The sequence below is a fragment of the Gorilla gorilla genome, chromosome 6, assembly GCF_029281585.2.
Source record: "Gorilla gorilla gorilla isolate KB3781 chromosome 6, NHGRI_mGorGor1-v2.1_pri, whole genome shotgun sequence".
In the NCBI taxonomy this organism is placed as follows: Eukaryota; Metazoa; Chordata; class Mammalia; order Primates; family Hominidae; genus Gorilla; species Gorilla gorilla.
In genome coordinates this window covers 148458982-148471508 of record NC_073230.2, presented here as the reverse complement: position 1 = coordinate 148471508, position 12527 = coordinate 148458982, and the positions used below count along the sequence as shown (strand labels likewise).

Here is a 12527-nt window from a genome sequence, read left to right as displayed (position 1 = left end):
TAAGGAATTATATCGGGGGTGGAGGCCTTAGCTTTCCGCAGGTACCTAACCAGCGACAAAACGGGCCCCCCAACTACGCAACAGAGACGCGGGCTCTCCCGTCTCAGCCAAGTCAACATTAAAAGCACAAACTCTCCTTTCTGCCTCCAGGCCCCGCCTCACCCCATTGGCAGCAGTTCCCGCCAATCCGCATGGTCACCGCCCCCCCTGCCCGCCTGCCAAGCCCTGATTGGATGGGACGGGGGACGGGGACCTCGTGTTACCAATCTGGGAGCCCCTTACTCAGCCACACGCGCGCGCCCAGGTGCGCCCTCGGAACCCCTTCCCTTCGCCGTCCCCGTCCCCTCCCCCACCCCCAGGGCCCTGGCAGAGACTTACCGTCCCGGGAGGTGCCCATCAACTGGTCCAGCATCGCGCGCATCTGGGCCTGCGCCGACATGGCGGCGGCGTAGCGGGCGGACGGGCGGGGGTGGGGCGCAGACCGGGCCCTTTTGGGCTGGGGGATAAGGGGAAGGGATGGGGAAAGGTGCGCTGCTGTCTCGGTGGCCGCCGCCGCCTCGAGGCGTGCGGAAGGGAGCCGGAGGGGTTGCGGGAAGAGTCCGGACTGCGCTCCTCACGACGACGTGTACGTGGAAGACGACAGCCCCCGACAGCGACCCTCGTGCCCTCACTCTCCGTCCGGTTCTTGGGACAGAAGCGACACGGGCCAAGCAAGCTCTCGCCTTCAACACCGCCACCCGCCAGAAGCCGTCAACCCCCCCTCAAGCTCTGACGCCGCTCGCCGCCACCGTCGCCACGACGGAAGCGCGCACGCTCCTCGCGCTCAGTCGTTTCCCGCGGGAGCTCCACCAACTGGCGTCCAGCTGTATCACTCCGCCCGCCCCGCCCGAGTGGAGTTCCACCCTAACGGCTCTGGGCGCGTGCACGCGCGCTCCTCCCGCCCCTTTACCCCGGATCTCGCGATACTCTGGTTCCTTAACTGACTGTGCAAGCCGGATCCGCCCCGAGGCGCCAAACCTTACATTACATTCCCTCCCGGCTGTAGGGCTGGCGGCTAAGGCTGCGCTGCCCGCGGTGATGGCGATTCAGACCCAAATTAGCAAAATGCGCTAGAGGCTTAGCCTGGGCGGAAAGTAAGAAGAGACCATGCCCATCGTCGACCTGACTGCGGTCAGCCTCCTTGGCGTCTGAGGTGGGCGTGCTCTGGGCGAACGCCCGCCCCGAGTGGCGTGGACGCGTCCTGGTTCTCGTGCGCCTTTCCCGGCCGGGAGCAGTCCTGTCTCGCCGCCGCCGGGGCCGTGTTCCTTCCGCTGCGTGGGGCTTTAAGGCTCCTCGGCTGGGAAGTGTCAACTTCAGGAGAAAGCGCCCGAAAGCAGTACCCTAGGAAACAGGCGCGCCGACCCATTCGGATTCATCTTCACCTACAAGGTCGCGGGCGGCTTAGTCTGAATGTGAAACCATAAACACTCAGCGTATTCTCAGCTACTGGGGATGCGATCTCGCGGAGCAGGGAGCCAGCGGCGCTGGCCGCAGGGAAGCCTGGATTCTGAAGCCCGGCCCGTGACTGGGGCCTTGGCTTTAGTTCTACCCCTCGTAGGGCTGGTGGAGGTGGTCACACGTCTGCTATGGCGTGGCTGTGAGAACAAACTGGAATAAAATACTTAGCCCAGAGCCTTTCCCTGGTGTTTCTAAAAACTGTTTTAGTAAAATATTAATTTCTTGCCCGGCGCGGTGGCTCACGCCTGTAAACCCGGCACTTTGGGAGGCCAAGGGAGGCGGATTGCCTGAGGTCAGGAGTTCAAGATCAGCCTGGCCAACATGGTGAAACCCTGTCTCTACTAAAAATATAAAAATTAGCCGGGCGTGGTGGCGGGCGCCTCCCCAGCTACTCGGGAGGCTGAGGCAGGAGAATCGTTTGAACCCGGGAGACGGAGGTTGCAGTGAGCCGAGATGACGCCACTGCGCTGCAACCTGCGCGACAGAGCGAGACGACTTCTAAAAAAAAAAAATTCCTTAAGTAAGACATAGGTCAGTGTGCAGGAAGAAAGGTTGCTTAAAAATTTTAAAACTGTAAGAAAAATGAATGAGTTAATAAAATCAAATGTTTAAGAAGACAGGCACTTTCTAGATACTTTGAAAGGACGTAATAGAGATTTCTGTTCCATTAACACTGTATATTCATCGCCTAAAAAGGAATTTAAAACTGTAAGAAAAATGAATGGGTTAATAAAATCAAATGTTTAAGAGGACAGGCACTTCCTGGATACTTTGAAAGGAAATAATAGAGATTTGTGTTCCATTAACACTGTATATTCATCGCCTTGGAACTGTTATTAGCAGATCAATAAAAAACATGAATAGTAGTAATAGTCCCAAAATTCCTTTAAATGTATATTGCGGCTGGGAGCGATGGCTCATGCCTGTAATCCCAGTACTTTGGGAGGCAGAGGCGGGCAGATCACCTTGAGGTCAGGAGTTCGAGACCAGCCTGACCAACATGGTGAAATTCCATCTCTACTAAAAATACAAAAATTAGCCGGGCATGGATGTGCGCGCCTGTAATCCCAGCTACTCGGAGGCTGAGGCAGGAGAATCACTTGAACCCGGGAAGTGGAGGTTGCAGTAAGCCAAGATTATGCCACTGCACTCCAGGCTGGGTACAAAGCAAGACTCTATCTCAAAAATAAATGCGTATTGGGCCAATGAAAATTTTTGAGGTCGGACGCGGTGGCTCACACCTGGAATCCCAGCACTTTGGGAGGCCGAGGCGGGCGGGCGAATCACGAGGTCGGGAGTTTGAGACCAGCCTGCCAACATGGTGAAACCCTGTCTCTACTAAAAATAGAAAAAATGAGCTGGGCGTGGTGGCGCATGCCTGTAGTCCCAGCTACACCGGAGGCTGAGGCAGGAGAACCGCTTGAACCCAAGAGGCGGAGGTTGCAGTGAGCCGAGATCGCGCCATTGCACTCCAGCCCTGGTGAGTGTGAGACTCCATCTCAAAAAAAAAAAAAAAAATTCTTTTGAATCACGTTATCTTTAGTAATACACAAAATAGCTTCTCTTCAGTTATTCAGAGAACTCTGAATTCCAAACTTCAAATACTAGGATATCCTTTGGGAACTGATTTATAATAATAGAAAAATGTGCAAATTAATATGTCTTTGAGGGATACACTATTATGTACACAATGTGATCTGACCCTGAAAAACAGTGTATTTAAGGAAATACACTAAAACCAATAATTATGTTTTGTTGAAGAGATTTGAGTTCTTTTTTTTAGATGTCTCTTATAAACAGCATATAATTGGGGCTTAAAAATAGTCTATACAATACATAATGATCAAAATTGAGGAGTGAAATTGAGGAGTGAATTAAGTGATGTTCACTCTTGGAAGCATTGATGATTTATATTCATGTAATTACGCCTGTGTTTGGGTTTAAAACTCTTATTTTTGCCTATTTGTCTCACCTATTTCATGTTTTTCTCTCCTTTCTTGCCTGATTTTTAATCATTACAATTTTTTCCGCTCTAGTAGTGTGGAAGTTTCATTTTATTATATTTTTATTCTTTCAGTGATTACCCTAGAAGTTATAATGTGTATCCTTAAGGTATCAAAGTCTAATTTAATCAATACCTTTATACCCCCCTCCCCCAAGAGAGGTAATACAAGGAACCTAGAACACTAACTCCATTTACTCTCATCCCAAGTTATATGCTCTTGTTACCAGGTCTTTTAGTTCTCTTATTTTTTAAAACCAAGTTTTATATAATCAATGTTCTTTATTTACCACTTATTTTGCTCTTCATTCCTTCAGAAATCTCTGCCTGTCCATCTGGGATCATTTCCCTTTTGTCTGAAGTTTATCCTTTAGCACAGGAGTCAGCAAGCTACGGTCCACAGGCCAAATGCAGCCCACGGCCTATTTTTGTGAGTAAAGTTTCATTCGAATACTGCCAGGCTCGTTCATTTACATATTGTTGTGGTTGCTTTTGCCCCACAACAGAGTTGGGTGGTTTGTGAGGGATCCCATGCTGTGTGGCCTACAAGACTCAAATATTTACTATCTGACTTTTTTTTTTTTAAGACAGGTTTTCACCATGTTGGCCAGGCTGGTCTCAAACTCCTGACCCTAAGTGATCCACCTGCCTCGGCCTCCCAAAGTGCTGGGATTACCAGGGTGAGCCACTGTGCCCGGCCTGACTATAAAGTTTGCCTACCTTGCTTCAGGGTTTGCTTTTGTGTTGGTTGGCTAGTTGGGGGAACGCTCCCATTTTGTTTATCTAAAAATATATTTATTTTGCTTTAAATTCTAAATGGATATTTTTATTAGCTAAATCCTAGGTTGGAGGTTCCTTTTTTTTTTTTTTTTTTTTTGAGATAGGGTCTTGCTCTGTCACCCAGGCTGGAGTGCAGTGGCGAGATCTCGCCTTGGCTCACTGCAGCCTTGGCTTCCCAGGCTCAAGTGATCCTCCCACCTCAGCCTCCCAAGTAGCTGGGACTGCAGGTATGCACCACCACGCTGAGCTAATTTTTAAAATTTTTCTTGTAGAGACAAGGTCTCCCTATGTTGCCCAGGCTGGTCTCAAACTCCTGGGCTCAAGCAATCTGCCCACCTCAGCCTCCTGAAGTGTTGGAATTACAGGTGTGAGCCACCACGCCCAGTGGTTATTTTCTTTGGGCACATACATTCTACCTGACCTTTTACCTTCCACTGCTCCTAAGAAGTCAGTTCTGTTTTTCACTCTTTTAAAGATAGCTGGCTACTTTATCATGCCATTATGGACTAATTGAACAATGAGTTTTCATTCATTCATTCATTGAGAATCCATTAACTAACATCTTTTGTCAATTTAGGAAATTCTTAGCTCTTACCTCCTCAGATATTGCCTCTCTCATCAACTTCTGGACATTTAAATACATGCATATTAGATAGTTTTCACTGTATCCTATCTCTTTACTCTCAGTCTTGCACTTTTTACCTTGGTCTTTCAAAGCCGATGCCTTTTTCTGACAAATTTTATAGTTCATTAATGTCACTATAGAGCTGTATCTAATTTGTTGTTAAATCCATCAGTTGAATTCTTTTTCAGTTGTAGAATTTGTATTAGGTTCTTTATCAAACCTATAATGTCATTTTATAGTTCCTGGTTCCCTGATGAAATTTCCAAGCTTGGCTGCTTCTTTGACCTTAGTGAACAATTGTTGTGTAATCTGAGTTGGCCAATTCTAGTATCTTAAGGTTTTTTGTGGTCTGTTGCTCGTGTTGGTTCTCACATATGAAGTCTTTTCTTGTGTGCCTGGTTTTCTTTGTGTGCTAAACATGTATTTGTAAAAAAAAAAAAAAAAAGTATAGAAATAATATAAGCCCTAAGTATAGGATATAATCCTGTCTTCCTCCAGAGAGGATTTTTACTTTCCTTTTTAGGTAATTGAAGAGATTACTAGTCAGGAACCACCATAATACAGGTTCAAGACCTCATTTTCTCTTGACCAACAAACAACAAAAATCTGGGCGGAAAGTCTGGCAAGGAGGCTGGGTGGGCACCATGGCTCACACCTGTAATCCCCACACTTTGGGAGATCCACGCAGGAGAATCACTTGAGGCCAGGAGTTTGAGACCAGCCTGGGCAACATGGAGAAACCCTGTCTCTACAAAAAGTACAAAAATAAAAATTAGCGGAGCATGTTGTGCGCCAGTAATCCCAGCTACTCAGAAGCCTGAGGCAAGAGGCTCTCTTGAGCCCCATGTGGTCAAGACTGCAATCAGCCATGACCTTACTACTGCACTCCAGCCTGGACAACAGAGCAAGACCCTGTCTCAAAAAAAAAAAAAAAGTCTGGCAAGAATTTTTGTTTTGTTTTGTTTTATTTACTTCCAATTCACTTTTGGGATTGAATTTCAGGGTCCTAGCTTAAAGTGGGTGTGATTTATTAGAGTCCCTACCTTTGTGAGCCAAAACTTTTTTTCTCTCAGTCCTACAGCTCACTCAAAGTGCAGCTCAGTTTCAATACTGAAGCTATTTCTACCAAATTGACAAATGCTGGCAGAGTATAGTGGCTCATGCCTATAATCCCAGCACTTTGGGAGGCCAAGGCCAGTGGATAACTTGAGGTGAGGAGTTCGAGACCAGCCTGGCCAACATGGCAAAACCCCATCTCTACTAAAAATAAAAAAATTAGCCAGTTGTGGTGGCGCGTGCCTGTAATCCCAGCTACTCCGGAGGCTGAGGCAGGGGAATCGCTTGAACCCGGAAGGCGGAGGTTGCAATGAGCCAAGATCGCGCCACTGCACTCCAGCCTGGGTGACAGAGAGAGACTCTGCTTCAAAAATAAACAAACTGACAAATGCCATCATGCCAACAATGTGTCTTTGTGTGCTACACTACTTGTCTTGGTTGTCTTCTCCTATGTTCTGACCCAGCATTTCACCACTAGTTTTATTAGCTCTTTAATGATTTTAAGAATTTTAAAAAATTTTGACTTTTTTTTCAATTGTCTTCAACAGAAGGGTCACTCCAAATTACTTAGACTGCCATTAACAGAATTGGAAGTTTGTTCTCCTGTTTGTAAATTTTTTCAATTTTTTTTTTTTTCTGAGACCGAGTCTCTATTGCCCAGGCTGGAGTGCAGTGGCGTGATCTCGGCTCACTGCAACCCCTGCCTGCCAGGTTCAAGCAATTCTCCTGCCTCAGCCCCTGAGTAGCTGGGATTACAAGTGCCAGCCACCACGCCCAGCTAATTTTTTGTATTTTTAGTAGAGACGGGGTTTCGCCATGTTGCCCAGGCTGGTTTTGAACTCCCGAGCTCAGGCAATCCGCCTGCCTCGACCTCTCAAAGTGCTGGGATTACAGGCGTGAGCCACCGTGCCTGGCCTTCAATTTTTTTTGTTTGTTTGTTTTGGTTTTTTTTTTGAGATGGAGTCTTGCTCTGTCACCAGGCTGGAGTGCAGTGGCGCAATCTAGGCTCACTGCAACCTCCACCTCCCGGATTCAAGTGATTCTCCTGCCTCGGCCTTCCGAGTAGCTGGGACTACAGGAGACGGCCACCACGCCCGGCTAACTTTTGTATTTTTAGTAGAGATGGGGTTTCACCATGTTGGCCAGGATGGCCTCTGACCGCGTGATCCACCCGCCCTGGCCTCCCAAAGCAAAATTTTTAAGTGTAGTAACCATGTATTCATCTTAGCATCTGAAAAAAAAAAATATCTGTATGTCTATGTCTACATTTTAGCAATGATAACCATTCCTCTTCCAGGAACAAGGTCTCAGAGGGTAACAAAATAATATAAAGTAGGATTAAACTATACATTTAAAACTAGGTAATTAAAACAATAGGTACAAGTAACATGTTTTGCTAGCTGTCCAGAACAGACAACCCTTCAATTTATTGTAATTTATGAACTAAATATGGTAAATAAAGGCTATATCATACAAATTAATATTGCAGTTTTACTTGGGGCGTCAGTACAATCAAATTGTATAAACATGGTGCCTATTAATTTTTGGGACAGTCTTGCTCTGTCACCCAGGCTGAAGTACAGTGGCGGGACCTTGGCTCACTGCAACCTCTGCCTCCCAGGTTTAAGCGATTCTCTGCCTCAGCCTCCCAAGTAGGTGGGATTACAGGTGCCCGGCACCAAGCCCAGCTAATTTTTGTATTTTTTAGTAAAGACAGAGTTTCACCATGTTGGCCAGGCTGGTCTCGAACTCCTGACCTCAGATGATCTGCCTGCCTCAGCCTCCCAAAGTGCTGGGATTGCAAGCATGAGCCACCGTGCCCGGCCAGTGCCTATTAATGTAGATTTTAAAATTCAAATTTTTTGAAAATTACTATCTTTTAGTTGGATAAATTAAAACTTACTTTACAGACTGCCTTGGATTAGCCTGCCTTTAGTTCAGAGCAACACAGATTTCTTTTCCCACCACATAATCCTAGTATGTGAACATCTTGTTCTTATCACATGTTCATATTTGTATCTCTAACACTTAACCAGACAAGGAACTCAATACTTTATAGCCAGAAACATCCTCAGTTCTAGTGAAAATGTATTAATATCTGAAGCTTGTGGAGAGGAGAAATGACAAGAGCCAAACCTAAACCAAAAGAACTAGTTAATTGGTTTATTCAAGACAGGGGAATTAAAATCAGTAAGCATACAAACTATATTGCTTGAAAGAAACTTTTTAAAATAATTTATATCTTTGAGATGGGGTCTTGCTCTGTCACCCGGGTGAGTGCAGTGGCACAAACATGGCTCACTGCTGCAGTCTCAACCTCCCAGGCTCAAGGGATCCTTCTACCTCAGCGTCCTGAGCAGCTAGGATTACAGGCATGCGCCACCATGCCCAGCTAATTTTTTTATTTTTATTTTTGTAGAGAAGGTGTCTCCTTATGTTGCCCAGGCTGGTCACAAACTCCTGGCCCCAAGCCATCCTCCTGCCTCAGCCTCCCAAAGTGCTGGGATTAAAGGTGTGGACCACCATGCCTGGCTTTTTTTCTTTTTTAGAGATGGTCTTTCTCTGTCGCCCAGGCTGGAGAGCAGTGGCTATGATCATAGCTCACTGCAGCCTCTAATTCCTGGGCTCAAGTGATCTTCCTACCTCAGCCTCCTGAGTAGCTTGGGACTATGGGGGCATGCCACCAAACCTGGCTAATTTTTACATTTTTTCTAGAGACAGGGTCTCATTATTGTTGCTCAGGCTGGTCTCAAACTTCTGGCCTCAAGCAGTCCTCCCATCCAGGCCTCCCACTGTGCTGGGATTACAAACAGGAGCCACCTCCCCACGTTTAAGAGTGAAAAGGTAAGGGTAGCTAAGGCAGTATCACCCATATAGGACGCATTCATAAATCCTTGTTGAAGAAAAGAAAGTGAAATTTAACCTGAAATCCTGAAGAATGAATAGGAAAGAGCTATTGAAGGGGAGTATGATTGGAAGAAGAGCTTTCCCTGTATGAGGAACAGCAAAATGTTGAAATCAAGACCATGGCTCCCAATAACTGAATTTCTGTATTCAGTTCTAGCTGGACTGTCAAACACAGAGAATAGAGATGAAGCTGAAGAGGTCTGGCAAGGGCCAGGCCCTGGAGGTTCTTGTTAAAGTCTTTCTTTGAAGGGTTCTGAGTAGAATGACAAGATCAGATCTGTGTTGCATAGGGGAAAATGGACTTGAAGAGAGCACAATTGGAGGTAAAAGGGACCAATTAGGGAGGGCAGTGGTTAAGGGAAGAGATGTAAGAGGTCTACGCTAGGATAGCAGCGATAAAAATTGAAGGGCTTATTAGGAGGTAAAATCTGATTTAGTGATTGTTTAACTGAAGATATGAAGGAGAGAAAGCAGTGAAGAATAACTTAGATTTCTGGCTTCAGGGACTGAGTGACAGTGTCATTGAACTGATAGGGAATACCAGGAGAGATTTGTAGGGGAAGATGAGGAGGTTCCATTTCGCACACATTGAATTTGAGATATCTGAGTTATCTAAGTGGTGTCATCTGCCAGGCCGTTGGACATACAGGTCTTCAGCATGCCAGAGGAGCCTGAACTGGAGTTATCAAGCATTTTGAGAATAATTAAAGTCATGGAAGTGGAGGTGATCACTCAGGGGAAACCATGTAGGGTGTGACATAAGGACCTTGGTCTGGACCCTGAGGAATACCCAACATGTAAGGGATACACAGAACATGAAACTGAAAAATGACTAGAGTAAGAAAAAAACAGAAGAATGTGGGCCGGGCGCAGTGGCTCACACCTGTAATCTCAGCACTTTGGGAGGCCAAGGCGGGCAAATCACGAGGTCAGTAGTCGGAGACCAGCCTGGCCAACATGCTGAAACCCCATCTCTACTAAAAATACAAAATTAGCCAGGCGTTGTGGCGGGCGCCTGTTAATCCCAGCTACTCAGGAGGCTGAGGCAGGAGAATCACTTGAACCCAGAAGGCAGAGGTTGCAGTGAGCCAAGATCGCACCACTGCACTCCAGCCTGGCAACTGGGCGAGACTCCATCTCAAAAAAAAGAAGAATGTGGTGTCATCAAAGCCAAGGGAAAAGCAGGGAATTGCCCATAGTGTCAAATGCTCCCTAGACAACAAACGAGATAAAAAATAAATAAGATCCACTGGGTTTGGTGTCCTGAAGGTCATCTGTACCTCTGGGTTGCAGTTTTGGTGGTAGTAGAGGGGCGGAAACCAGACTGCAGTGCATTGAGGATGAGTAAGTGGTGAAAAATGCAGAAAATGGATACATAACAACAACATGGATTACTAACAAGATAAGGTGGCTGGGTGCGGTGGCTCACACCTATAATCCTAGCACTTTGGGAGGTCAAGGCGGGTGGATCATGAGGTCAGGAGATCGAGACCATCCTGGCTAACACGGTGAAACCCCGTCTCTACTAAAAATACAAAAAATTAGCCAGGCGTCGTGGCGGGCGCCTGTAGTCCCAGCTACTCAGGAGGCTGAGGCAGGAGAATGGTGTAAACACAGGAGGCGGAGCTTGCAGTGAGCAGAGATCGCGCCACTGCACTCCAGCCTGGGCGACAGAGCGAGACTCCGTCTCAAAAAAAAAAGATAAGGTTAAGGCTCAAAATCAGTATGCTCAACAAAAGAAGCTGCCTCAAAAGACTGCATACTGTATGGCTGCATTTAGATAAAATACTGGAAAAGCCAAATCTATAGTGACAACAAGCAGGTCAGTGGTTGCCGAGACCAGGTGTGGGGAAGGGGAATTGACTGCAAAGGGGCACAAGATAACCTTTTGGGGTGATGGAAATGTTACATAGCTTTACTGGGATATTTATGACACAGGTGTATTCATTTGTCAAAATTCATTGACCTGTACACCTAAAATGAGTATATTTATTATATGTAAATTTACCTTGATACAACTTATTTTAGAAGTTTCAAAAATACAGCAAGTGAATACAATTCATTCAAGTCTTTGAATACGTTAATTCATTTGTGAAGAGGAACAGCGGGTAGTAGCTGAAAAAGTATTTGAGATAGAGGCAGAGTAGTTTTTAGAAGGAAGTCTTAAGCATATTTAAGTACTATTAAAGGAAAATCCTGGGGGGGGGGGGGCAGTTGACATTAAAGGAGGTGAGCAAGAGACAGCAAAATGAAGTAAATCACTTATCACTAGTGCTTTATCACTTATCACTAGACTAGTAACCAAAACCTCAGGATTCCCAGGCTGGGACCTTCCAATTTAGAGAGTTTACTGCCAATATAGTTTGTGTTCTGGAATCAATTCTTTCTAACACCGACTTCAGCTGATTATTGATGGTGCGACTATGAATAGGAGGTACAGGTTGGTTATATGTGAACAGAAATGGCATGAGTAAATTATTTAAACCATAATAACATAATACGTATACACTTCTGAAGACCGATGGCAGTAGGGCTTAGAAAAGGGTTCATGATAAAAGGAATGAGAATAAAGTAAAAAGATAAAAACAGTAAGATTTTCTCTTTGTTGAACACTCATTATGCACCATGCAAGTGTCTGATTTTTTTGTTTGCTTGTTGGTTTGTTTCCGAGACACAGTCTTGCTCTGTCGCCCAGGCTGGAATGCAGTGGCGCCATCTCAGCTCACTGCAACCTCCGCCTCCCGGGTTCAAACAATTCTTGTGCCTCAGCCTCCAAAGTAGCTGGGATTACTTGCGTGTGCTACAACGTCTGGCTAGTTTTTTGCATTTTTAGTACAAACGGGGTTTCACTATGTTGGCCAGGATGGTCTCAATCTCCTGACCTCAAGTGATCTACCTGCCTCAGCCTCCCAAAGTGCTGGGATTACAGGCGTGAGCCACCATGCCCAGCCCTAAGTGTTTTATATAAACATTATTCTCAATTATTACAACAACCTTGTTGGCCTTCCCATTTAATATGAGGAGGAAAAAGCACAGGTCAACTAACCTGCCCAAGATCACAAATCTGGTAAATTATAAAAGTAGAATCATAATATAAATTTTTTTTTTTTTTTTGAGACGGAGTCTTGCTCTGTCACCAGGCTTGAGTGCGGTTGTGTGATCTTGGCTCACTGCAACCTCCGCCTCCCGGGTTCAAGCGATTCTCCTGTCTCTGCCTCCAGAGTAGCTGGGACTACAGGCGCACACCACTACGTCCAGCTAATTTTTGTACTTTTGGTAGAGACGGGGTTTCACCATGTTGGCCAGGATGGTCTCAATCTCTCGACCTTGTGATCCACCTGCCTCGGCCACTCAAAGTGCTGGGATTACAGGCATGAGCCACCGTGCCCAGCCTAAATATTTATTTTTTAACAATCTAAATCTATATGACTTCAAAACTGTAATATTTCTTACCATTAAACAATTCTGCCTCAAATCTCTTCTTGAAAAATAATGGCCAGACATGGTGGCTCATGCCTATAATCCCAGCACTTTGGGAGTCCTAGGTGGGAGGATCACTTGAGCCCACGAGTTCAAGACCAACCTGGGCAACACAGTGAGACCCCATCTCTACTAAAAAAAAAAAAGGAAAAACATTATATATTATTGTATATATTATAA

The 12527-nt window shown here is 45.8% G+C and overlaps 1 protein-coding gene across 4 annotated transcripts in view; it reads right to left on the bottom strand.

Annotated features, from left to right (window-relative positions):
- LUC7L2 (LUC7 like 2, pre-mRNA splicing factor) overlaps nt 1–1226 on the bottom strand; it is a 64507-nt gene extending 63281 nt beyond the window's left edge. The window contains exon 1 of one of the 4 annotated variants that reach the window (XM_019031184.4): nt 379–1226. In XM_019031184.4, coding sequence (XP_018886729.1) covers nt 379–439 — 61 coding nt within the window. In that variant the 5' untranslated portion in view covers nt 440–1226. The remainder of the gene's footprint in view (nt 1–378) is intronic. The other 3 variants (XM_055393216.2, XM_063708800.1, XM_019031188.4) reach the window with 3 other exon arrangements.
- Nucleotides 1227–12527: the final 11301 nt, after the last annotated feature.